The sequence below is a fragment of the Triticum urartu genome, chromosome 5 (assembly GCF_003073215.2).
Source record: "Triticum urartu cultivar G1812 chromosome 5, Tu2.1, whole genome shotgun sequence".
NCBI lineage: Eukaryota > Viridiplantae > Streptophyta > Magnoliopsida > Poales > Poaceae > Triticum > Triticum urartu.
This window is the reverse complement of record NC_053026.1, coordinates 415,028,568-415,055,524: the sequence shown is the minus strand read 5'-3', so window position 1 is coordinate 415,055,524 and position 26,957 is coordinate 415,028,568. Positions and strand designations below refer to the sequence as shown.

At 47.2% G+C, this 26,957-nt stretch overlaps 2 protein-coding genes and 1 pseudogene across 2 annotated transcripts; all 3 read left to right on the top strand.

Annotated features, from left to right (window-relative positions):
* The first annotated feature begins 10,375 nt into the window (after positions 1-10,375).
* Positions 10,376-12,949, top strand: LOC125507074 (protein AUXIN RESPONSE 4). The gene is made up of 2 exons (XM_048671762.1): positions 10,376-11,626; positions 12,285-12,949. The coding sequence occupies exons 1-2, from the start codon at positions 10,376-10,378 to the stop codon at positions 12,426-12,428; spliced, it is 1,395 nt and encodes a 464-aa protein (XP_048527719.1). The 3' UTR covers positions 12,429-12,949.
* A 2,115-nt stretch (positions 12,950-15,064) lies between these two features.
* LOC125509393 lies at positions 15,065-20,661 on the top strand (annotated as a pseudogene).
* Positions 20,662-20,790: 129 nt separating this feature from the next.
* LOC125509395 (glutamate receptor 2.8-like) lies at positions 20,791-25,180 on the top strand. Its single transcript, XM_048674361.1, has 3 exons — positions 20,791-21,313; positions 21,410-22,719; positions 23,647-25,180. Exons 1-3 carry the CDS (start codon positions 21,013-21,015, stop codon positions 24,895-24,897), a joined length of 2,862 nt encoding a protein of 953 aa, XP_048530318.1. The 5' UTR covers positions 20,791-21,012; the 3' UTR covers positions 24,898-25,180.
* Positions 25,181-26,957: the final 1,777 nt, after the last annotated feature.

Here is a 26,957-nt window from a genome sequence, read left to right as displayed (position 1 = left end):
AGTGATCCTAAAACAACCTACGTCAAGCATAACTCCAACACCGTGTTCACTTCCCGGACTCCGCCAGAAAGAGACCATCACGGTTAAACACGCGGTTGATGTATTTTAATTAAGGTCAACTTCAAGTTTTCTACAACCAGACATTAACAAATTCTCATCTGCCCATAACCGCGGGCACGGCTTTCAAAAGTTCAAACCCTGCAGGGGTGTCCCAACTTAGCCCATCACAAGCTCTCACGGTCAACGAAGGATATTCCTTCTAGCGAGAAGACCCGATCAGACTCGGAATCCCAGTTACAAGACATCCTCGACAATGGTAAAACAAGTCCAGCAAGACCATCCGATGCACCGACATCCCGATAGGAGCTGCACATATCTCGTTCTCAGGGCACACCGGATAAGCTAAGCGTACGGGAGCCAACGTAACCCAAGTTGCCAAGGGACGGCCCCGCACGGTGCTCTGGGTTGGACCAACACTTAGACAAGCACTGGCCCAGGGGTTTAAAACTAAAGATGACCCTCGGGATGCGCGAATCCCAAGGGAAAAAGGCTAGGTGGCGAGTGGTAAAACCAAGGTTGGGCCTTGCTGGAGGAGTTTTATTCAAAGCGAACTGTCAAGGGGTTCCCATTATAACCCAACCGCGTAAGGAACGCAAAATCCGGGAACATAACACCGATATGACGGAAACTAGGGCGGCAAGAGTGGAACAAAACACCAGGCATAAGGCCGAGCCTTCCACCCTTTACCAAATATATAGATGCATTAATTAAATAAGAGATATTGTGATATCCCAACAAAATATCCATGTTCCAACATGGAACAAGCTCCAATCTTCACCTGCAACTAACAATGTTATAAGAGGGGCTGAGCAAAGCAGTAACATAGCCAAACAACGGTTTGCTAGGACAAGGTGGATTAGAGGCTTGGTTTAACAATATGGGAGGCATGATAAGCAAGTGGTAGGTATCGCAGCATAGGCATAGCAAAAGAGCGAGCAACTAGCAAGCAAAGATAGAAGTGATTTCGAGGGTATGGTCATCTTGCCTGAAATCCCGCAAGGAAGAAGAACGAGTCCATGAAGAAGACAAACGGACATAGTCGAACGGGTCCTCACAAACGCGACGTTACCGGAACCAACCCGAAGAAGCAACACCGGAAAGAAGCACACAACATAGTAAACAACCAACACATGAACATGGTATGATATGCGGGATGCGGTATGTGATGCATATGCATGATTTGCAAAGGAATGATTGAACCTTGCCTCATCTTGGAAATCCAAGAGTGCCACTGGAAAGATGAGGTTATTTCGGTTGAAAACGATATAAAGATCACCGGAATCGGATGCACAGTTTGAAAATGGCAAGCAAAATAAATATGGCACCAGTCTGTGATAAACAGCAAGTAGCCATCTAAATGCATCAAGATAAATATGCTACAGCACTCAAACATGGGAGGGATCCATTCAAGAAGCTTAACAAAAGATGTACACTGTGCTACGGCTAATTCACTCAATAACAGGTTCAAACAAGCATGGGAAAAGTGCAAACGATAACAGATTTCAGACTTAGTGAAATTAACACAAGTCTGGAATTTATCATCAGAAAGCAATGTTTAGAGCATGAAAACTACATGCTACAGGAACTTAACATGGCAAAGCAAGGCATGGCATGAAGCTATTAAAAGCACTTAACAAAAGTCCCTTAGTGACCTTGAGCCAAAAGGGATCAGAGAATACAATTGCAAGCATGTGAACATAGCAAAAACATAAACATATCTCAGACTTAGTGAAAAACTGGAGCATGCAAATCAGTTAATGAGTAGGCATGTTTACGAGCTCGATGCACACACTACAGAGCATGGCATGACAAACTAAGCATACACCCATCAAGAAGACATGGCATAGAAGCTAGACATGGCAAGAACTACAACATAGCATGCACGGATCAATAGCAACATCCTCGGCAAAATCGCTAAACAAGTTAACAATCTGCCAGGAACATTTTATAGCAAAAGTAGAGCTCCATTTACTCAAGCTAGAGTGCTCCATAAATGCAAACAAAGACATGGATGGATAGAGCACCATAATGTTAACAAAACATCCTTACTGATCATCCTCAAATGAGGCACGGATCACTAGGAAACAACATGAACATATGGCATAACGACAAAAATAGAACAAGGACTTAGTGAAATTCCAAGTCCCTGAAATCAGCATTACCGATTATGCTACTTTGCATGCTTGTGCTAGTCACCACAAATGTCATAAAAATACATGGCATACACCCCTCTAAAGATGGCATGGCATATAACAAAAGACATGTAGAGCTCAGTATCAAATCATGCACACATTAAACATGGCAAAAATGAGAAATAGCTATTTGCTGAAACAGATCTGACAAATTCACCACATAGCCCTCTTCCAACAGCATTTCGGGCATCAATATGAGCTCAAATGAAAATGATTCAATGAGATGAAATGATGTACTCGTCGAGACAAACATTTTGATATGCTACACGCGCAAATCGGAGTTATGGATGCAGAGATACAAAATGATGAAGATTGCAAAAATTCTAGGGTTAGTAGGGAAAAAGTCAACCGTGGAGATTCTCAGATCCAGATCTGGCTCTCGCCGTTACTGTAGCAGTTCGCTGGAGTTGGGTTGCCGGAGACGAGGGAGGTGGCGGGAGCAGTGAGGGAGAGGAAGGAGCTCGCCGGGGGGGCTCGGCGACGGCGATGGCGGCGCATGGCGGCGGCGGCGCCCGGCAGGGAGGCGTGGAGGCGCGGGACGGCGGTGGAGGATGGCGGACCGGCGTGGCGAGCCGGCGCGGTGGCGACGGAAGGCGGACGACGACGGCGGCCGTCGCGGTGAGGAAGAGCGCGGGCGGCGCGGCCTCGGGCCTCGGGCGGCGGCGCGCTGGGCCGCGGGGGCCGGCTCCGGGCTCCACGGCCGCGCGGTGAGAGGGGGATTCCGAACCAATGGGAGGAGGACACGTGGCGGCGGCGGGACAAGCCGGACACGTCCGACGCCGGCGGACGTTGTCCGGCGCGCGGAGGAAGAAGGAGGCTAGGGTTTCGTCCGCGAATTTCGGGGGAGGCCACATATTTATAGGTAGAGGGAGGTAGGAGAGTCCAAATGAGGTGCGGTTTTCGGCCACGCGATCGTGATCGAACGACCGAGATGATGGAGGAGGTTTAGGTGGGTTTTGGGCCAAATTGGAGGGGTGTTGGGCTGCAACACACACGAGGCCTTTTCGGTCCCTCGGTTAACCGTTGGAGTATCAAACGAAGTCCAAATGGCGCGAAACTTGACAGGCGGTCTACCGGTAGTAAACCAAGGCCGCATGACAAGTCTCGGTCCAATCAAAAAACGTTTAAAACCCGCACATGAAAAGAGGTAGAAAGGGACACCGGGTGACATAGGAGCGCCGGATTGCAAAACGAACAACGGGGGAAATGCTCGGATGCATGGGACGAACATGTATGCCAATGAAATGCACATGATGACATGATATGCAATGCATGACACGCAAGCAATGACAACGCAACAACAGCGAATAACTGGACGACACCTGGCACATCGTCTCGGGGCGTTACAACACTCCACCACTACGAGAGGATCTCGTCCCGAGATCTAGAATGGCACCGGAGGGAAAAACAGAAGATAAAGAGAAGAGGTACTTCTTTGACAAACGAGTGAAACCAAAGAACCTTGAAAAGGTTGAGCAAAATGAAAGAAAGAAAGAAAGCCAGGGAGAAGAACAAAGTTGAAAGCACTCCGTTAAGACAGAGGAACAAGGAAGAACAAATTCGAACAAGCACTCCGGTTGAGAAGGGATGCAAGACTTGATAAAATGAAAAAGGTTGGGCAAAGGCGCACAACACTCCGGTTAAATGGATAAACCAGGAAAAGAACACGATCCTGAAAAACGAAAAGATGGGTTGAAGAGAGCAACATCACAAAGCCTCCGGAACAAAAGTAAGAATGGAATGGAAATGAACTACGAGAAACAAGATCTTGAGGGAGCACGCTTACAACAAATGCTAGAACGGAGTTGTTGGAAAACCAACAACGAAAATAATAAGTTGTCATATGGTCTTATGGAATACATCTCAAATTATGAGGTGACAACCTGCCACTCACGGGAAAAAGAATTGGATTTGATAAGAACAAGGAGACGAGAAAACTTATTCCACCGGGAGGATAAATGTGAGAACTTGGATCATTTATAAGCACCATAATTAGCAACAATCCTTAGGGAAAGTTTTAGGTGAAATATAACCCAAGATAATTCCAATGAAGATATTGATGGATTTAAAATACCTCATTCTTAACAACGTTGTGAATCATGAAACATGAACTCAAATTATCAAGAATGACATAATACCACCTCCAATGATACGGAAGAAAGAAATAAGGGCCTCCGAAATAAAGAATTAATCATTAGGATGAAACAAGAATAAGAATTACATTATGCTTGTCCTTCATCAATTAAATTGATGATAAACAATGGATTTGGCACACTACTTATTCTCGTAGAAAGGATTAAGATAGATATAGCATAACTTGAGAACGTCTTCAACAAGTTACCGGTAGGATTGGGAAGAACGAATGAATATATACGATAACGAATGACGAGAACTCTTGCACGAACCACCGTTAGGATTGACAACGAATAACTAGATGTTATACCAAGGAAGAAAAATCCTGGGATGAAACAAGAATAAGAATTACATTATGCTTGTCCTTCATCAATTAAATTGATGATAAACAATGGATTTGGCACACTACTTATTCTCATAGAAAGGATTAAGATAGATATAGCATAACTTGAGAACGTCTTCAACAAGTTACCGGTAGGATTGGGAAGAACGAATGAATATATACGATAACGAATGACGAGAACTCTTGCACGAACCACCGTTAGGATTGACAACGAATAACTAGATGTTATAGCAAGGAAGAAAAATCCTGAATAGCCACCGTAAGAATTGGAAATGAACGAAGTAAAGGGGTGAATCACCGGTAAGAATTAGCAAATGAACGAAGATGTTTGAGAGAATTTAGATCCATGAGAACGAAGAGATTACGAGCTGATTAGAGAGCGTAGTTGAATGACGCACCGGTAAGATTTTGAGTATGAGAGCTGAAAGCTGGAACGAATAAACCTGAATTTACGGACTCCGGATAATCAAACTGAGAAGACTCTTGAATTGCTCCGGATGGGTGAAAAGAATTCTCACAATCGAAAACAGTTATGAGAGGAAGGCAACAAGCTAGAATGACGAATCTTCAAGAGAACGGATAAGATATGGAGGAAAAACTCTTCTTCGGTCTTCAAAATCTGAGAATGACGACGAGAAACAGCACCATGAATTGTTGAGACACTCCGGAAGAATCAAAAGCAAAGAGGTTGAGCCACTGATGAAAGAATTTTGAAAGATCTTGGAGAAAGGCATTTGACTGATGATAATTCATACTTACGTCACACTTTAGAAGATTTGAGAAAAACTCCGGGAGAATAAGAAGAGTCAGGTAAGATCCTGGGAAAAGACCTGTGGGTTAGGGCCCACTCAAAAGATACACCGTAGAACGATTTAAAAGAGAGAAAGCACCGATTGAATGGAACGAAAGCAGAGTGGAAACACGAATCTTCGAGATATCTTGAGCACTCCGGAACAAATGAATATCAAGCGGGGAATGATTATGAGGTGCACCGGCATAAGAAAAGCATTTGAAATACGGAAAAAGAATATGATCAACACTGAAATCTTGACTTGATTCCACCGGAGAAGAAAAGAATGAAGAATGACGAACGAGTAGAGCATCTTCAAGAGAACCACCGTGTAGGAACATGAAGGAAAAGAATGGAGAGACTTCCATCGATAAAATGGATAGTTGGAAAAGAAATCTGGGTCCTCGAAGAAAAAGGGTGGGTGGGTGGGAAAACAAAGACAACTTGGAACGGATGAAGCAAACACCGTTGAGAAGAACTGATAATTGATGTTGCGAATGTTGAAGTGATCGGATCTACTAGAAGAGAAACACACCGGTGAAAAGGATTGACATGGCAATCTCGATTATCATGAAGGATTGGTATTCACATCGGAGTATGAGAACACCATTTGGGGAAGGTATGGAATCAACACTTGACATTGAAGCAACTCGAATACCACAACTCAAAACAAAACAAAGGATTGGCTTGCGGAATAAGCCGGAACAAACATATGATAGAGATTTCGTCCGAAGTTTTCGTGGTGGGGCCTACACGGGCTCGATCGTACAGCACCATCATGTACAAGGCAGTGCACATGACATACGAAGCGTCCCCGAGTCGGCATAGCCAAGGACTCTTTAAGACACAACGAGACCACTGTAAAACCAACCGTGGATAGGCGGACCACTAGACGTCAAGCCCCAATTTCATATCGTACATCTGTCAGAAAGATATCATAAGAGCTACTTGAATTCCCACTTATAAACTCCCAAAATTTTCCGGTTATGCAATCAGGTGTTGGGGATACAGGGGAAGCATAATATCTCACCCAAAACTAACAAATCCTACATCCAGCTGTATCCATCCTTCAACACATAACCAAGAAACCTTCGGAAATCATCTACCTCAACCTTCGAAAAGCATCCGTTAACCGTTGGAGTATCAAACGAAGTCCAAATGGCGCGAAACTTGACAGGCGGTCTACTGGTAGTAAACCAAAGCCGCATGACAAGTCTCAGTCCAATCCAAAAACGTTTAACGCCCGCACATGAAAAGAGGTAGAAAGGGACACCGGGTGACATAGGAGCGCTGGATTGCAAAACGAACAACGGGGAAAATGCTCGGATGCATGGGACGAACATGTATGCAAATGAAATGCACATGATGACATGATATGCAATGCATGACACACAAGCAATGACAACGCAACAACAATGAATAACTGGAGGACACCTGGCACATCGGTCTTGGGGCGTTACAAGGAGTTTGCTATTGAGAAGATTGCATGACGGAGACGGCCCCTAAAAATTATTGTGTGAGCAATTACTTTAGTGTGTTGTTCGAGGAACAATTAACGTAGTCCTTTTCGTAAATTCATTACTTTCTTTTGAGTCATAAGGCAACTGTACTATTAAGGAAGGTTCAAGATAGTCGATATTTAGGTCTTTGTTGAATGTTCAATCATTAACCAATCTCCCAGTGAACTCAAGAGAAGTCTCTTAGTGTGTTATGTTTTTTACTCGGAGTCAGAGACGATGTGTTTTCTGGGCTGCAAGAGAAAATCATGGGCAGTCGAGTCAACTTGTTTCTCAAGTAAAGTTGTCACGTGAGTTGAAATCCCCCCATTGGACACGTGTTGGTTGACCATTGTGTGGCGTGGGCCCCTATTGGTCATTTTACCCTTGTCATTGCTACGGCTATAAATAGCACCCCATCCCAACCTTCACTGGTTGGCTTCTCCATTTGAATTGACAAGAGTTTGTCTGAGTAACCCCTTTGTTGAGATATTTCGCCCAGAGAAAAAACCAGACCCCAAAGTGAAGTGATTGAACAGTTGTAGAGAACTAAGTTTAGATTTAGCTTGTGCCTAATGCTCTTGTGAGTTGCACACTCACTAGACAGTTAGGTATCAGGCTGAGCAACTGAGAGTTATAGTGGTGTGCCAAGGACTTTGTCTATGAAGGTTTGGAGATTGCCTTGAGGAATCTACCCGAGTAATTGACTGGAGGTCGAGGAACTTACAGTCAAGGAGAATAAGATGGAGAGAGTTTTGCTCCTGTGTTCAATCACACGTCACTCCAACCAGACGTTGCACTTTGGCATAAGTGTAAACAGGTCAAACAAATAGCTTGTCGCCATCGAGCAACACTGGTTCTTTCTCTTTCTGTATTACTTTTGGTATGTACAGTTTGTTGGGTTATCCCTGTTGTGTTGTTTATCTGTGTTCAGTCCTTTGAGATAGAAGAACATTTACATTTGTGCCGCAATCATGTTTGTGTTTGTTTTCCATCTCATTGTACATAATGTGATGTGTCTCTATGTTCTCATATTTTACATCTACTGCTACCTAATTATCCTTCTAGCTTTTGTTATGATAGATATCTCGTTGTAGTGCCTTTTTGTTTTTCATCTAGTCAATCCCTTCCTTTGTTATTCCTCTGCTTAGAATTGCCTTAGTCATTTTATTCTATTTGTGTTGTGTTGATAGATTTACTATCTCGGAGAAAATTACAAATATCCTACTCACCCCTCCTCTAGTCAATTCCTCATCCTACATAGTTACAACATCAATTGTAGCCGCCTCAATAGATTTAGATCCACCTCACACTACTACGAGCTCAAGGAAATCCACCTACAATACTACTGCTTCACTTGGTCTAATGAAAGGGTTAATCCAACCATTAGCAAGCTTGGCATCTTCTTTGCAATGAAGATCCATTGCCCCCTCCTCCTCACAAGCGTGCAACAAGGGGCCAAGGAAACCTAGATTCTTCAAGTTTGAAAATTTATTGATCAAGATGCCCGGCTTCTTGGACGTTGTCCAAAATGCTTGGAATGAGCCGTCGAGCCACATTGAGTCATGACAACTTCTCTTTCAAAGCTAGAACGACCGACAACTAAAAGCTCGAAGCAAAAACCCTTTTTCCAATGGCAAAGTTCATCTACATATGGCCCTTATGGCCATTCTTCATCTTGACATGTCAATGGTTACCGTTGTTTAATAACCATTTAGTATCTTCACCATCCACAAGGTTCACAACTTCATTAGAGACTATAACGATCCACTCAATAGCACATGACCTTATTTTTTTTATGCATAACAAGCTTGATGTCCTCAACTACAGAAGTGATTTAGTTCCCATGGTTTCGCTATCACTCTATGGTTTTTCTTTTTGTCTTTCTTCCACTTTTTACATTGCCACTTGATGTGTCCTTTTTCATGACATTGATCACACTCATTATCAACATACTTTCCTCGTAATTTGCTACTGCCTCTTTCTGCTCCTTTACTTGAAAACCTGCTCTTGCTTCTCCCCTGGATTGAGTGACTAACACTTATTAATGTGAGGAATAACTAGCTTCAGCTAACTTTCTAGAATCTTTATTTTGTATCCTTGTTACATTCATGAGATAATCTAGTTTATCTCATGATTTCCAAGTGAAAACTCCATTAGGCGCTGAATTGCAAAATATGGCGCTAAAGGTCTCCCGGTTGTCCGACAATGAGCTTAGTAGCAGCAAGGCCTCACTTTAACTTTAAGCGTAACTCATAGTAAAGAAAGTGGATTTTTAATTTTCTTGGTTGCTGAAAGGATCAATATGGTTGACTAGAGGGGGGGATGAATAGGCAACTAGCAATTTTTAGCTTTTCTTTACCAAATTAAAGTTAGCATCAAAATAAATTGTCTAGATATGCAACTAGGTGAGCAACCTATATGATGCAACAACAACAAGCACACAAGCAAACAAGGGATATAACACAAGGTAAGCTTGCACAAGTAAAGGTAAGAGATAACCAAGAGTAGAGCCGGTGGAGACGAGGATGTGTTACCGAAGTACCTTCCCTTTGAGAGGAAGTACGTCTCCGTTGGAGCGGTATGGAGGCAGAGTGCTCCCCAAGAAGCCACTAGGGCCACCGTATTCTCCTCACGCCCTCACACAATGCGAGATGCCGTGATTCCACTATTGGTTCCCTTGAAGGCGGCGACCGAATCTTTACAAACAAGGTTGGGGCTATCTCCACAACTTAATTGGAGGCTCCCAACGACACCCCGAAGCTTCACCACAATGGAATATGGCTTCGCGGTGACCTCAACCGTTTAGGGTGCTCAAACACCCGAGAGTAACAAGATCCGCAAGGAATTAGTGGTGAAACTTGGCGATGAAGTGCTTTTCACTGATCTTAACTAATGCCCTACGACATCATAGTGGTGAACACGGGCTTCTAGTACTTTTGAAACGTAGCACTCCATCTTGCCCTTTGAGATCTAATAATCTGCACCATTCGAAGATACCTTTCAGCTTGTATTCAGTTTCATCTTTCACCATATTTTTTTTTAGCAAAACACAAATAAACCTTGCTCTGATATTACATTGATGGTGTTGTACATTAACATGTCAAATAGGCACAACACAACTCCCTTAACTTATAGTGAACTTTGAGGATAGTTTCAACCAACAGCAACAAAATGAGCATAAACATCATGCAAAATAAGACGAGATTTAACCTCCCCCAACACATTTAATTTCTTCTCCTCATATATAGTACAAAAACTAGGTTGTCCAGAAAATAGCAAAGCGTCGCCGATTGGCATCCATCTAGTACGAGCAAAGTTGCTTTGCTGTCCATGTGAAGTGCCTGCTATCCTGGCTTGGATGGCAAACCGGCGACATCATCGCGCGCACCCAAAAGCAGGGGACAAAACCCTGCTTTCCCAAGCAAACCCAACAGCTTTCCCCACTCCCCGTCCCCAACTCCCCACTCCTCCCTCTCAAAAAAAAAAAACTCCCCACTCCTCACTCCAGCCAGCAATGACAGGCGATCCCGCCGCCGCGGGGCCCGGCCGAGAAGCGCCGCCGCCGCCGGCCCGGCCGCCGAGGCCGCTCTCCGTCGTCTCCGCCCTCCCCTTCTGGTTCTACCTCACCGCCGCGGTCTCCCTCCTCGCGCTCCTCCTCCCTCACCTCCTCTCCCCCCACCACCCCCCTCCCCTCCCGCCTCTCCTCCGCCGCCACCTCTCCGACGGCCGCCTCCTCAAGCTCCACCCAGGCCCGGACCTCTTTGCTTCCACCTCCCGCCCCGCCGCCCACTCCGCCGCACACCACCACCCCGTGCTCGTCCTCCCGGGCCTCGCCGCCGGATCCTTTTCCTTCCGCCGCCTCCTCTCCTCCCTCTCGTCCCGGGGCCTCGTCGCCGCGGCCGTCGACCTCCCTGGCCAGGGCCTCTCGCCGCCTCCGGCCGCCCCTCCCGCCCGCACGAACCCGCTCCGGGAGATCATGGACCGCGGCATCTTCCACGCGTTCGAGCACCTCGTCGAGACCGGCGAGGTCCCGTTCCAGGAGACGGCCCCCGAGCCGTCCCGCTCCTTCTACGCGGCCAGCGAGGCGGCCGCGGCCGTGGCCCGTGCCGTGGACGCGCTCGGCCTCGCGCCTGTCCACCTCGTGCTCCACGACTCCGCCCTCGCCGCCGGCGCCGCCTTCGTGTCGGCCAACCCGGCGGCCGTGCAGAGCGTCACTCTGATCGACGCCACCACCACCTTGCCGGCCTTCCCGGCGGCCGTTCTCGGCGTGCCGGCGCTGGGAAGGCTGGTGCTGCGGGTGCCGGCATTGTTCAAGGGGCTGGTGCGTCTGTCCTGCGCTCGGGGGATGGATGCAGAGGAGGCCGACGCGCACAGGGCGGCGGTGCGGGGGCAGGGGAAGAGGGATGCAGTGTTTGAGGCCTGGAAGGCCATGAACCATAGTTTTGACCTGAGAGAGTGGAGGAGCTCTTCAGAGGAGGTGAAGAGGCTGCCGATGATGGTTCTGTGGTCGGGTTCTTGGTCGGATATGTGGATCGATGAGGGGAAGAAGGTGACCAAGGCGTTGCCGGACGCCAAATTCATCTACCATTACGGCGGTCGATGGCCTCAGGTCAGTCTGTTTGTCAGTGTCTACCCATGTTTACCAATTTCATTTTTGGGGAGTATGCGTTGTAGTCATGGATGGACCGATTGTCTTTTTTGTGTTAGCTTAGTTGATTGATATTGAGATACAGACATAATCATGATTGGTCCTCTGCCTCTATGTAGATCACTATTTCTCTGCATCATTGTTTCAAAGAGTTGAGTTAGAACTGAACCAAATTAGTACGTACTTGCTCAAAGTGAGACTTCTAGAGATTTCAGAATGAGATGATGTCGATCAAACTGCTAAATGGTATAGGATGATATCCATTTGGTAGTATAGCACAATGCACACTCTGTAACATGCTAATATACCGGCCTGAACTGTTTCTACTAGCATTGTTATCATGTTTTCAGTTGGCATTTTGAGAAACGAGTTAGTAACCCCAATCTCATTCCTGTATTTTATAGGAAACCAACCAACTAAAGAGCTCCCCTTATAAGCTATAACTGATATATGACTGTCTCTAGTCTCCCCTTATAGCTAAAGAGCTTAACTAAGGTCATCTTGCCGTCATCGTGGTGGTATTTTTAATTAGCCTTTGGTTTGCAACGTACTACTGTATTATATAGCAAAGAAGCAAGCTGAGATTATGGCTGGTTTTTCCCTTATTTTGCAATTTCAGGTGGATGCATATGAGGAAATCTCAAAGTTGATAGCAGAGTTTGTGACCATGTTACCAACAACTGCGACAGAGCACGGGTCGGAGAATATGGACCAATCATCCGGCGAATCAGCAGATGCTCACAGCGATCATCCAGTTTCATGAAAACCAGAACTATCTGATTCATGGTTAAGAAATGCCTTGCGAGCATCCATATGACCAAGCGATGTTCTTCTGCCTTGGACAAGTCTTAGCTTGTGATGCTAGAAGGGGATGATGGTCTCTTCCTTACAATCGCCCCATTGCTATCTGTTTCCCCCTTCATGTAAAATGATATCTCCCGGTGAAAGTTTGAAAAAACTTCACCTGTAGGGCCTCTTCTATTCCTCTTTCAGGTGATGCTGTCAAAATGTAACTTGAGACTGTTTTGCCTCAGGGAAGTAGGTATTCTGTAATGAGGCTGCGCTCGCATAACCTGATTTAGTGTAACGTTGTTTTGTTGCCATGGATAGGTAATTGTACTCCTGTACTAACCAGTGCATTGTACGCTCAGATAAGTTTTACTTGCACTTGTAATCAATGCTGCGATGCGATGCAGAGTACACTGTATTCTCTAGCTGGCCACCAGGCAGTTGGAAATTGTAGCTGAGTATCAAAAATAGTTCATTTTGTTAAGTTGGAGAAAATTACCGTGTCCCAAACATGTTTGAATCCACATTCTTCTCCTATCTTTTAAGTTGGTTTATGCTAAACATGTCCAAGCTATTTTCTTGCTGCTGTATATCCATCAGTATCTCTGCGGCTCTTCAGATTAGTAGTCTGATCAAACTGGAACCAATGTTCATAGAATATTGAGAAGCTTTATACATAAGGGGTTTTACCATACTATTCAGTTTTGCCTCTAATATTTCAAAATGCTAAAAAAATGCCATCATTGCGTTAGACGCGTACTATGATGGTATGCTTTGTTCCATCATTATCTTCGGGCCAAAACCCATTGACCATGTTATATGATTAAAATACCCTTATCGTCAGACCCTTGTTTCTTCCTCTTTTCTAGTGTAGGAGATAGAGTTTGCAGCACTGGCAGCGGCTGCCGGTGGTCGTTCCTTTGCATCAGAGTTGTGGGATTCACGGCCGACTTGTATGTCAGACCTGATCCTGCGTGGCTGCAATGACTCCTATGCGTCTTAATTAACATACACTCACCCTGTCCCTAAATAGACGACGAATGAATGCAATTTAAAATTCAACTGTTTGTAAGTTTGACCAAATAAATAGAAGAAAGTATCAACAATTATAATTTAAAATGAATACATTATGAAAATATATCTAATGGTGGATATGTTGCTATTGCTTATCTTCATATTTATTTGACTCAAACTCAAAAAGGTTTTTTTGACTCAGTTCATAGTTCATACCCCATTTATTTGGGAACGGATGAGCAAAAAAATTGGTCTTCTCTTTAGCCTCACGACTAAAGTTTGACTGTTCGTCCACACGACCGGGAGGCAGGACTAGAAAATCCCATGTCCAACCCACCGCGTGATAGGATATATAGCTTCCTTCTCCTCCACACACTCCCTGCTCTGAAATCCTCTATCTGTGACCATTAATACCCCGTCGTTCGACCTTGAGCTTGTTCCCTTGAAAAAGAAAGTCGAGCTTATCTCTGGCTCGTTACCCGCTGACTTTGATTTAGCGCGTAAACGGCCTTGAATTCTCATCAGCAGATTAATCGCTGCTGCAGAAAACTCCAGCGGTATGAACAGTATACGTAGTGCCGTGAGCTGAATATTTCAACGGCGAACCCCGGCGATTTGGCAATCTTGGGGTGGTCCTTGATGTTGAGGGGCAGACCCAGACCATCGGTATGGTCAGCAACTTAATTTGACCCAACACGCTCCACACGCAGCTCCCACGTCGCAACGGCCACGCACCCCTAGTCCTGGGAACGCCATGGACTGCATTTGTTTATCGTCGCACTTTTGTTCATTACATACTACTTCCGCCGGTCTTTTTTATTCTGAATATAAAAATTGTCTAAAATCAAACTTAACAAAATTTAATCATGTTTTTATAAAAAAACATTAATATCTACTATGCTAAAGTTATACTACAATACGAAAATTTAAGTCATGACACATCTACTAATATTGATTTCATATTGTGAATGCTGGTATTTTTTTTATAAAATTGGTCAAACTTTACGAAACCTTATATATATTCTTTAGAAAAGAAGGATGACCCTCGACCTCTGCATCTGCAAGATACATGCGGTCATTTTATTGATTATTATTGAGGACCTTACAAAGTAGTACGACAATCTGCCTGAATCCGTCATCTTGGCATCACCTGCCGCTACTCCTATCCATATGATGAAGGGGTGCAAGCTGGACCAAATACCCAGACCTCTCACCTAAGTCTAACATCTAAAATCGGAGGCCTCGACCGAGCCACATATCGAGTCCGGGGTACAATCCGGTCCGAGCACTCACATATGTCTGATCCATCTTCAAAACAGACAAATCTTACATGCGAACTAAAAAGGACCAGAGGGAGTACTTTTAAAATTACCCGAAGAACTTCTTGACCACGCCATCGTTCTGAACTTCTCAGTCAATCAAAAGTGCGACAAGTATGATTGGAGAATTCCATGGCCGGCAGCAACGGTATCAACTCACATTAATCTGTCCGTACCTATCAACCTGTCGCTCACACGCAGCCAACGGAGTGTCAGCTTGGGAGACAAGCGCGTGGCGGTCAATGGCCGATGGAGGAAACGAATTGGCTGGCGTGGGCATGTAAACGAAAAAGGGAGCCACAGAAGCCACCGCTTCACCAAAAGTACTACCTAGTGACACACCAGCGCTAGCGTAGCATCCATGACGACGGCGCCGGCGCTTCTCCGGGCCTCCACGCCGGCCCTCCGGCGCCACGGCCTCCTCGTCCTCTTGCTTCTGCTCATCGGCGCTTCCGGTGTCGCGGCGCAGGGGGGTGGCGTGGTTCCTCCGAGGCGGCGGCGGCAGGTGGTGGACGTGGGGGTGATCTTGGACACGAAGACGTGGGTGGGGAACATGAGCTGGAGGTGCATGGAGCTGGCCCTGGAGGACTTCTACGCCGACGATAGCCACGCCCGCTACCGCACCAGGCTGAGGCTCCACCTCCGGGACACCGGCCCCGGCGCCGTCGACGCCGCGTCCGCAGGTACGTGCGCCGTGAACGACGGCTCCCCATCTCAGACGGGGCAGTAAGCTTCTTTTTCTTTTTTTTTTGAGGGAAAAACGGAGCAGTAAGCTAGGACGAAGACGGACTGGCGTGGGCTGAAACATGGGCCGAATCTTCTGCCGTGGGTGTTTTCTTTAGAATCCTCTTCCTCTCTCTCTTTCCGAGCCCTCCGTATCTCGTTTGGCCCATCGGCTCATCGGCGTGGCGCCGGCGCGGTTGCCATTTTCCCCGTCGGCGGCCGGGGCAGCTCTGCTAGCCTCGCCCTCGGCTAATCGGCTCTTGTTTTGCTTCTCGCCACACCGTCACGCCGCCCGCTCCGGCATAGAGAGAAGGTACCCCTTCTTCCCCGTGGCCCCCAGCTCGTCGCGCCAAGTAATTTGGCAACCCTCGACCTCGAGCCCCAGCTAGAAGACTGTTGTGAACTCGCGGTTCCGGTTTAAATCCATGCCAGGGAGACATTAGATCTGGAGCTGGAGTATAATATGAGTTTGCCGGTCTCCTGATTTTACGGGCACTTGAAAAGCTAGGGCCGTCAACCAAGAATGATCTTTATTTTTTCAACGGATAATGCACCCGTGAATTTGTTATTAGTTGTGCTGTTAGTTAGGGTACATCTGACATTGCTATTCTGAGAGATTTTTTTAATCAATTTATCATTTGTTATGAATGAGAACCATTCAAAAAGCTGATATGTATAGATGCTTCTTCCTTGCAGTTGTTTGATAGAAAGCCTTAATTTGTTGTGAAATCTCTTTCTAAGTTATATAAGGATTGCAGGTCTTGATCTACTGAAAAATGTCCGAGTGCAAGCGATTGTTGGGCCACAGAAGTCAACTCAGTCTAAATTTCTTGCGGAGCTTGGGAACAAATCAATGGTTCCAGTCATTTCATTCTCTGCAGATTGCCCGTCACGATCCGGACTAACTCCATACTTCATCCGGACTGCATGGAATGACTCCTCTCAAGCAGAAGCTATCGCCTCACTTGTTCAGAAATACAACTGGAGGGAAGTCGTCCCTGTCTATGAGGATGATGATGATACCAATATCAAATTCATTCCCGACCTTGTTGATGCCCTCAAACAAGTCGACACTCGTGTTTCATACAGGTGCAAGATTCATCCTTCAGCTACAGAGGATGATATGAAGACAGCTATCTCAAACTTGAAACAGAATTGGACAAGCGTATTTGTTGTGCGTATGTCGCATGCTTTGGCTCAAAAGTTTTTCCAGCTTGCCAAAGATGAAGGGATGATGACCCAGGGCTTTGTCTGGATTACCGCGTATGGCTTGACAGATATCTTTGATGTGGTTGGTTCACCGGCACTTGATGTGATGCAAGGAGTTCTTGGGGTGAAACCTCATGTTCAAGATACCGTGGAACTTCAAAACTTTAGACAGAGATGGCGCAAGAAGTACCAATTACAAAATCCAGGCACCTCATTAAGTGGGCCCACAGTATCTGGCCTCTATGCTTATGATACCATATGGGCGTTAGCATTAGCAGCAGAGAAGGCTGGATTTGTGAATTCAGACTTTAGGCCGTCTTTAACAAAGAATGGTTCCACTGACTTTGACAGAATAGGTACTTCAAAAGCTGCTGAAAAACTGCGAGGTGCACTCTTAAAGGTCCTTTTTTTGGCATCAGCGGGAAATTTCACATTCAAGACATGCAGTTAGTATCATCAAACTACACAATAATCAACGTTGTTGGTCAGGAGAGAAGAGAAGTTGGTTTTTGGACTCCAGGATCTGGCATCTCTGGTAGTCCAAAAATGAAGTCTGATCTTAACACCATCGTATGGCCAGGATATAATGAAACTGCACCCACTGCACCCAGAGGCTGGCTATTTCCAACGAATAAAAATCTCACAATAGGCATGCCTGTGAAACCTGGGTTTGAAGAATTTGTAAGATTGGACAATGGTACTCCCACGGGGTTCTGCGTCGATGTATTTGAGGCGGTAGTTAATGACTTACCCTATCATGTACCCCGTCACTATCGGGAGTTTGGAGACGGGAAAGGATCGAGTAATGGAACTTATGATGAGCTTGTCTATGAAGTTTATCTTAAGGTATGCATGGACTGTTTTCTGTTTCATTCTGCTTCATTGATCATTGGTCTTTAGTATGCAGACATGTAAGACTGTATCTCTGCACATGTTCGCATTTAAAACAAAATCAATTCGTGATCATCCCGTCTTTCCCTATTTTTGCGTTTCATTCTCTATTTAGCCCACCTCATGAAAAATGATAGGCCTATTGATTTGAAGCAAGTACAAGAGGGGCGGTCAGTAGCATATCTCTTTTTTCCGCTACTCTCAAAACTAAACAAGCAGCATTGCGGTTGCTATCGAGCTATATTCCCATTCAATGGAACCCATCTTTCCAGTCAACCAGGAAGATCAGGACAAATAGACCAGTAGGGTATCATTACACTCCTTCTGACAAGGTATGATGACATATAGGCATATAGACCATACTTCCTAAATAGGTAAAGTCACCACCATAAGCTGAGGTGAGGGCCTGAGAGGGTGGGGATCGAGCTTCATGGAATTGTGTATGGTCTTTTCAATACACATATGTATAACTTCCCTGGAATTTCAGTTGCGCTTCTATCCATCACTATAGGACTTGGGTTCAAGCAGCTTTCTTTGTTATGAACTTGTTTAAGCCATGTACAATAGTGAAACAGTCTACATTGATAAGTTTGACTCTTAAGTACCAAGTTACCAGTTCCACAGCAAAAGCTACAGTACCACCTTTTATTGTGTTCTAAAAAAATAATCATTACCCACTCTTAATCTGTAGAATATACTTGTGTATGACTTGCCTCCTCCGGTGATTAATGGTTTAGCCTGACTGTAATTTTTTTATATACACTTGTAAAGCCGTATAGCCTGTACTTCGAAGTTTCCCACTTACTTTTTATATGTTGGTGGCAGAATTATGATGCAGTTGTAGGTGATATAACAATCTTGGCCAACCGTTCTTCGTATGTGGACTTCACTCTTCCTTACACAGAATCAGGGGTACGCATGCTGGTTCCAGTCCAGGACCGGCGACAGAAGACTGCATGGACATTCCTCAGGCCTTTGACAGCTGACCTATGGTTAGGAACTGGGGCCTTCTTTGTCTTCACAGGTTTTGTAGTCTGGAGTATTGAGCATAGAATAAATCAAGACTTCCGAGGTTCCCCAGCCAGTCAAATCGGATCAGTCTTCTACTTCTCCTTCTCAACACTAGTATTTGCTCACAGGGAGCAGATCCTGAACAACTTCTCAAGAATTGCAATAGTTGTTTGGCTTTTCGTTGTGCTAATAGTGCAGCAGAGTTATACTGCAAGCTTAAGCTCGATCCTTACGGTGGAGCAACTTCAGCCAACAGTCACAAATTTAGAAGAAGTTGTCAGAAATGGGGGCAATGTTGGCTACCTCAATGATTCTTTCTTGCCTGGGCTTTTGAAAAGGTTGAAAATTGATGAATCAAAGATGATTGCCTTTGACTCCCCTGTGGAATACGATGAAGCGTTATCAAGTGGAAAAGTTGCCGTCATTGTTGATGAGATACCATACCTTAAGGTGTTCCTCTCAAAGTATTGCCAGAAGTACACTATGGTTGGACCAACCTACAAGTTTGATGGATTTGGTTATGTGAGTGCCATTTTTCCATTCAGTAGCCCATTTTTAATACGGTCAAATCCTATATGCTGAATCAATTTTCGATGCTAAGTTGTTGCAGGATCCTGCTAGTAACTCAAATTTGCATATTAATATACCATCAGTTTAAACTTTTGATTAAGATTACAGTTTCAGCTCATGTTTGAGTTGTACTTCGAGATTCCTAAATTTTTCGTATGTGAACATGCTAAAGCCTAAAGGACAACTGCAAGATTATACTTGTTTTGTCAAGAATCTAAAATGCGCGATCATGTTCTGGGGAAGTAGTGCTGATTCTATGGTTATCTATTGGGAACTACAAGACTTGCTTGCTTATTCAAGTATCCAGTAACGTGATAAGTCTATCTACTTGATCAGGTTTTCATCTAGTTTACTTAAACGGTTAAACCTTATCCTTATATTAGACTTTCTGAAGTTCATTCAGAACGATGGAATATTATGATCAATATGATTGTCTCACCTTACCAAGGGCTTGCATGAGTGATTAAGATAACTGCCTCCGGTTATTTTGGGCTGGTTTAAATTAATAATAATATGACTGGCTCAGCATTTTGCCAGACTTGTACTATATCACCACTGAAGCCTTTTCTGGTCCTCATCGTGTGCTAACTCTGCAGGCATTCCCTCGAGGCTCGCCACTCACACCTGATATTTCGAGGGGAATACTGAAATTCGCATCGGATGACCGAATGGTTAAGATGCAGAAAGACTTGTATGGCGAGACTTCATGCCCCGACAAAGATGACTCCCAGACTTCAAGCAGCCTTACATTGCAGAGCTTCCAGGGGCTGTTCATCATCAGCGGAGCATCTTCAGTGCTGGCATTAATCCTGCACGCTGTCATAACCATTTATAACAACCGACACGAATTCAACAGTGACGGCAGTCAGAGTCCATGGCGCAGATGGCCTGCCATTCTCTCCAAGCTCTTCCACGGGGACGACAGTCCTTCTAACACTCCAGATAAAGATGAAGCCACAGCGGAAAATGCTGGTAGTGCGGTTGAGACCCCACTAAGCATACGCATACCTAGTCACATCGTCGAGCACATGTCAGACACGGACACAGGAAGCCCACCAGAAGGGGAAGGAACACCAGGCAGGGAGCTCTCAGTTCAGGACACGGAACCGCTGTCGTTTGCTTACATGCATTCTGAGAGGGGGCAAAATAGAGCAGCTTCCTTGTCTCGGAGTGGGAGCTCGATCCGCAGGAGACAGATTAGCATGGAATGAACTACTGTACTTGACGAGTGCATAGCTTACTGATCGCTGGGATTTAGTTATTCATTTAGCTGTCTGTACATGTTTGCAGTTTATCTCTTTTGAAACGCAATGCTTGATGTGCATTGCCACATTGGCGATTGTTGGTAGCTGCGAGGATCAAGCGGTTCTGATGCGTGTGGTTTCTGAAAAAACTGTAAAGTGCTAGCCTGTATGCTGGTTTTCTCACCCCCCCTCAAATTCGAAGAAATTATCGAATGACGTTGTGCCACCTGATGCTGTTTTCCAGTACTGGTTTTACTTGTTTTGTTTTTATCAAATGCAAAGTATACAAAAATATGCAACGAGCATTCTGGCACTGTCACTGCTTGCTTTTGCTGACAGTAACTGATGAGCTGATGAGACCTCACATTTGTCTCTGATTCCCACACACACATGTACCTTGAGGAAAGAAACTACTGAAACGAATGCAAAACCCGCACGTTCTCGCGCGCGCGCGGTTCTGCAAACAGTAGGGAGGTCAAACCCGCACGCGACAAATCAAATTCGTAGAAAAAGAGAGGAAGAATGACAAAGTCAGTATGCGACCAAGCTCTGGTGGTTGTCTTGCCCAAGCAATTGAATGCCCTGCTCTCTCCCGCCCCTCCTCCATCTCGCCATGGCCGGGCACGCGCGCGCTCGTCCCTACCTACCATTCATCCTGGTCGGCCTCGCCGCCTCCTTCACCGTGACCTCGCGGGCGCAGCCGACGGAGGTCAAGGTGGGCCTCATCATCGACGCCGAATCGCCGGTCGGCAAGGTCGCCAGAACCACCATCCCCATGGCCCTCGAGGACTTCTACGCCGCCTTCCCCAACTCCTCCGCTCGGGTTCGGATCCTGCAGCGCGACTCCGGCGGGGACGTCGTCGTCGCCGCGTCCGCCGGTATGTATGACCGACAGCCTCTTCGGCGGCTCGTTTCATTTGACGTCACGTGCATCGGTGCATGGTCGTGATTGGTTGCCTTCGCGTCGCGTGCAGCGCTGCAGCTGATGACGAGCCAGGGAGCGCGCGCCATCCTCGGCCCGCAGTCGTCCGTCGAGGCGGCCTTCGTCGCCGACCTCGCCACGCGGGCCGAGGTCCCCGTCGTCTCCTTCTCTGCCACCAGCCCGTCGGTGTCGCCCGCCTCGGCGGGCTTCTTCGTGCGCGCCGCGCTGAGCGACGCGGCGCAGGCCGGCGCCGTCGCCGCGCTCGCCACGCACTTCGGGTGGCGCCGCGTCGTGCCCATCTACCAGGACGACGACTACGGCGCCGCCTTCGTGCCCTTCCTAGTGGACGCCCTCGCCGACGCGCGCGCCGAGGTCCCCTACCGCTGCGCGCTCCCGGAAGGGGCGGCCCACGACGCCATCGCCGCGGAGCTGTACCGCATGGAGTCCGAGCAGACGCGCGTCTTTGTGCTGCACACGCGCCCCGGGCTCGCGAAGAAGGTGTTCGCCGCCGCCGCGGAGGCCGGCATGACGGGCGCCGGCTACGCGTGGATCATCACCGACGGGCTCACGGGCCTCGTCGGCTTCGTCGACCCGCCGCAGGGCGTCATCGGGCTCGCGCCCTACGTGCCGACCACGCCGCGGCTGCGCGAGGTCAAGAGGCGGTGGGTGCGCCGGTACATGCGTGACCATCCGCAGGACGAGCCGGAGCACGCCGTGGTGGGCTGCTACGCCGTGTGGGCGTACGACGCCGCATGGGCCGTCGCGTCCGCGGCAGAGCGACTCAGCTCCGGCGACCTATCATCGCCGCCGGGGCTGGTGGGCGGCAAGGGCGGCCCCACCGACATCTCCGGGCTCGGCAAGTCAAGATCGGGCGAGAAGCTCCTCCGAGCTATCAACGACACGACGTTCGAGGGCCTCGGCGGCAGGTTTGAGCTCATCGACGGCGAGCTCGCGGTGCCGGCGTGCCGCGTGTTAAACATCGACGATGGGAAAGCCAAGGGCATCGGGTTCTGGACGCCGCGGCACGGGCTGAGCCGGCATGTCGGTCGCGGTTCCAGCAAAGCGGGCGGCGAGCTCTCGCCGTTCATCTGGCCGGGAGAGTCGACGGTCCGGCCAAGTGGGTGGGCGCAGCCGACGAGCGCCGCGAAGCTGCGGGTGGCGGTGCCGGGGAGGATCCCGCGCAGCTATCGGGCGATCATGCACATTGACGTGGACCCGGTGACGAACCGGACAACGGCCGGCGGGTTCGTGATCGAGGCGTTCGAGGCGGCGGTGCGGCTGCTTCCGTACGCTCTGCCGTTCGACTACGTGAAGGCGGACCCCATGCCCTACGACCACTTGGCCCAGGCGGTTAACAATGGGGTAAGTCATTTCTTCCATCGCAAACCATGCCTCCTCGTCAAATCATGCATGTCGTTTTTCTTCAAGTCATGGATGCATTCATTTGCATTTTGCATTTTTTTTGCAAATCATTTACATTTTGCATTAATCTATCAATTCAAAGTTTCAAACTAAGCCACCTCATCAAGTCTAATCATGTCTTCTTCTTTTTTAAAATAAAGTTTTTCCCCCTTAAAGTAAGATCCAAGATCCTAACATCGACTGAGACTTAACAAAGTCTCAATCAACTGAGACTTAGCAAGACTGTTGTTCTTTTCCTCAATATTCATAGCCAGTTCATCACTATGAATTGAGAGGAGAGCGTCATCCTTACCAAGTTGGCTATAATCGTAGACCATAGACCAGTCAACCTCATTCGCAAAAAAGAAGACCGGTCAATCTGCAGTGTTTTTTTTCCAACCACTCGATCGAGGCCTGACCTAGCGCATATCAATATGACGCGGATGAAGATGAACAATAACCTACTCCCTTCGTTCTGAATTACTTGTCACGGGTATGGATGTATCTAGATGTATTTTAGTTCTAGATACATCCATTTCTGCGACGAGTAATTTGGAACGAAGGGAGTAGGCTGTTGGGGAGAAAGATGAATGCCAGTCGTTGGATTTCAATTCATCGGTTCGAAATTCGACTGACCCTATTTTTTAGGCATCCTATGTATAGTCGGCCCCTGAATTCCCAGTTACAGCCTAATAGCAATGCTTATAGAGGGTCTACCTTTGGGCTTCTCTTCATACATTATGTACTTGGTTACACACTACTCATGTGTTTTTTTTAAAAAGGGGTTTTACCCTAGCCTCTGCATCAGAAAGATGCATACAGCTCAAAGTATTTCAGTTGAGCAAAATTTGGATAAATAAACCTTTGTGGCCTTGCCCTTTGCTGCAGACATACGACGCGCTGGTGGCGGACATGACCATCACGGCGAAGCGGTCGGAGCACGTGGACTTCACGATGCCTTTCATCGCCACGTCGATCACCATGATTGTACCGCTACACGACCAACGGAGCAGCAACAAGTGGACGTGGGTCTTCCTCAAGCCGCTTCGCTATGACCTCTGGCTCGTCAGCGCCGCCTTCTTCATCTTCACCGGTTTCGTGGTCTGGGCCATCGAGCGCCGTGACAATGAGAGGTTCGGCGGGACGCAGTCGAACCAAGCGGGCACCATGCTCTACTTTGGCTTCTCCACCCTCGTCTTCACCCACAACGAGAAGGTTAAAAGCAACCTATCGAGGCTGGTCGTGGTAGTGTGGGTCTTCGTGGTGCTCATCCTGCAGTCCAGCTACACCGCCAGCCTCACCTCCCTGCTCACGGTGCCGCAGATCGGGCCAACCATCGTGGACTACCGCACGCTGTTGCTAGGCACGGAGAAGGTGGGGATCCTCAACAACTCCTTCACACCGCAAGTCATAAACCAGTCTGGGCTCCCGCAGGATAGGGTGGTGCGGTACCCGAAGGCGGAGAGCTTTCAAGAGGCACTGTTGAACGGCAGCATCGGCGCCGTCATTGACGAGACGCCTTACCTCAACATCTTCCTCCAGACCTACCGGGACAACTTCACCGTGACTGGCCAACCCAACATGACCGGCGGCTTCGCGTTCGCGTTCCCCAGGGGGTCACCGTACGTGAAAGACCTGTCGCAGGCGATCTTGAACCTCACCGAGAGCGGCGAGATGAACAGGATCGAGCGCAAGTGGCTCAGCGACCAGGATGACCACAGGTCACAGGGCGGCGGACCGTTCACGACGAACCATCTCAACTTCAGCAGCTTCCGAAGCCTGTTTGTCATCACCGGCGCCACCTCGCTCATTTGCCTCACCATCCACCTTGCTTTCTTCCATAAGGAGGGCTACTGGTTACCCCTCCCGCAGATCATGTCACGCCCATCGTGGAAGGTCAGGCTTCGGATGTTGGTCAAGCACTTTGACAGAAAGGTCTACAGTGAAACCATGCCCGGTCGGAACCAGAATGATGTAGGAGCGGTTGCCTCCCCTCATACCTCAGACCATGTGAGCATCGTCGGTAGACTGCCCTGTGCGCCACACACCAACGAGGGGTCTGTTGAGATGGCAACCCAGACAACCAGTGAGATCGAGCCGGTCGCCGACGGAGGAGGTAGATCGTGCTCGTCACGCTAACCGGCTAACGTCTATGGAAAGAAAGACTGAGCAACTACTTCAAACTGCCATAGTCCAAAATACTTCCACTAGTGTCAAAATACGTCTTACACTATGGGACGGATGGAAATATATCCCTTGTAGTAAACGACAAACGAGAACTATTACTTGATGCCCTGTGAACACGTATTAAAGACTTTGTACAAAGTTTTTCTTTTGCTAACCTGTAAGAAGAAGAAATTAGTTGTGGGGAGTTTTCTTTTAGGTGGATTCGTATTGTCGTATCATTGTACTTATCCCCTTTGTTTCAAATTAATTGAAAATATTTGATGTTGTAAATATTACTCCCTCCGTTTCTAAATATAAGTCTTTGTAGAGATTTTACTATGGACTACATACGAAGCAAAATGAATGAATCTACACTCTAAAATGCATCTATATACATCTGTATGTGGTTCATAGTGGAATCTCTACAACAACTTATATTTAGGAATGGAGGGAGTACAAATTTAGGGAATGAGATCCAATGCCTTGCTGTGAGCAAGGCACCGATGAACAGTACGATGACTGGCTCTCCTCTCCACACCGTCCGAGCCAGAATCAACGGCCAGATCTGCGTGAACAGTGGCAGTTCTACAATGTTCGGTCTACAGTACCCCACCTACAGTGTTCGGTCTACAGTCCCCCGTAGTGTTCTGCGCTACAGTATTCGATGTGAGCCCCCCTCCCCCCCTACACTCTAAAATGCATCTATATACATCCGTATGTGGTTCATAGTGGAATCTCTACAACAACTTATATTTAGGAATGGAGGGAGTACAAATTTAGGGAATGAGATCCAGTGCCTTGCTGTGAGCAAGGCACCGATGAACAGTACGGTGACTGGCCCCCTTCTCCACACTGTCCGAGCCAGAATCAACGGCCAGATCTGCGTGAACAGTGGCAGTTCTACAATGTTCGGTCTACAGTACCCCACCTACAGTGTTCGGTCTATAGTCCCCCGTACAGTGTTTTGCGCTACAGTATTCGGTGTGAGCCCCCCCCCCCACCTTGATCCAACGGCTGGCTGGCCGCCAGTTAAGCCGTGGGATCTCTGTCCCAAATTTAGTTCCATACTTTCCTCTACGAGCAATGCTACACTCACAGAGGGATCTATTATGGGGTTCATGGACTAGCTGGCGTGGGTGATTGGGATTGGATACAAGAGGAGGATGGGCCCCACCCCCACTAAAAATCAGGGGGGCTGATAGATTAGTTAGAAGGAAATTAAGTAAAAGCCCGTAATGGCTCCGTGTGTGTAGGATTATTGTTCCTCTACCAAGTCATAGAAATTTAGTTATTGAGTAGTCCGCCCCGAAAGAGAAAATTCACGTGCCACTCAGGGCGGACCCTAGGCAACTATCAATTTCGCAACATTTTTGTCCCTTGATTTCTTCTTCTAAGTTTGTACTCACTCTGTTATGAAATATATAATGTTTAAGCAGCTTAAATTGAATTGTTTAAACGTCATATATTTCGTAACAGAGGGAGTAATACATTACAACAAAAATGAAAATTTTATAAATATACTCCGTGGAAGGAGTTCCTACAAGTTCGCCTACAAAACTACTCAAAGATTTTCGCGATGGTGTGGTTGATTGCTGATACTGCTGCAAAAAAGGCTGACTATTAAATTCACGGCCAACCATTGCAGTCATCCGCTGTTGGATGCTTGGATGGAGGAGAGGGGCCGGACTACTGGTCGGCTCAGCAAACTTAATTTGAACGCCCACGCGGCTTCTGTGCCGCTGCAGCCACACCGGATCCCTACTCCTAATGTCTCAGTTGGTAGGTTGCGTTCCGGGTTTTATTTTCGTCTCACCTCATCCGGTCTTTTTTGGTACTTCTTTGGTACTTCCTGCCACCTCCCCCTCAGCCGCGAAAAACCAAGGAATCTCTACTCCTAATGTCTCAGTTGGTAGGTCGTGTTCCGGATTTTATTTTCGTCCCACCTCATCCGGTCTTTTTTGGTACTTCTTTGGTACTTCCTGCCACCTCCCCCTCAGCCGCGAAAAACCAAGGAAAACCCCGTGATCAAGTCC

Coding starts and splice junctions, on each gene's coding strand:
- LOC125507074 (XM_048671762.1), top strand. CDS start 10,376: ATGGCAAACCGGCGACATCATCGCGCGCACCCAAAAGCAGGGGACAAA. Junction 11,627..12,284: donor ACGGCGGTCGATGGCCTCAG/GTCAGTCTGTTT, acceptor TTGCAATTTCAG/GTGGATGCATATGAGGAAAT.
- LOC125509395 (XM_048674361.1), top strand. CDS start 21,013: ATGCCCTGCTCTCTCCCGCCCCTCCTCCATCTCGCCATGGCCGGGCAC. Junction 21,314..21,409: donor CGTCGTCGCCGCGTCCGCCG/GTATGTATGACC, acceptor CGTCGCGTGCAG/CGCTGCAGCTGATGACGAGC. Junction 22,720..23,646: donor CCCAGGCGGTTAACAATGGG/GTAAGTCATTTC, acceptor CCTTTGCTGCAG/ACATACGACGCGCTGGTGGC.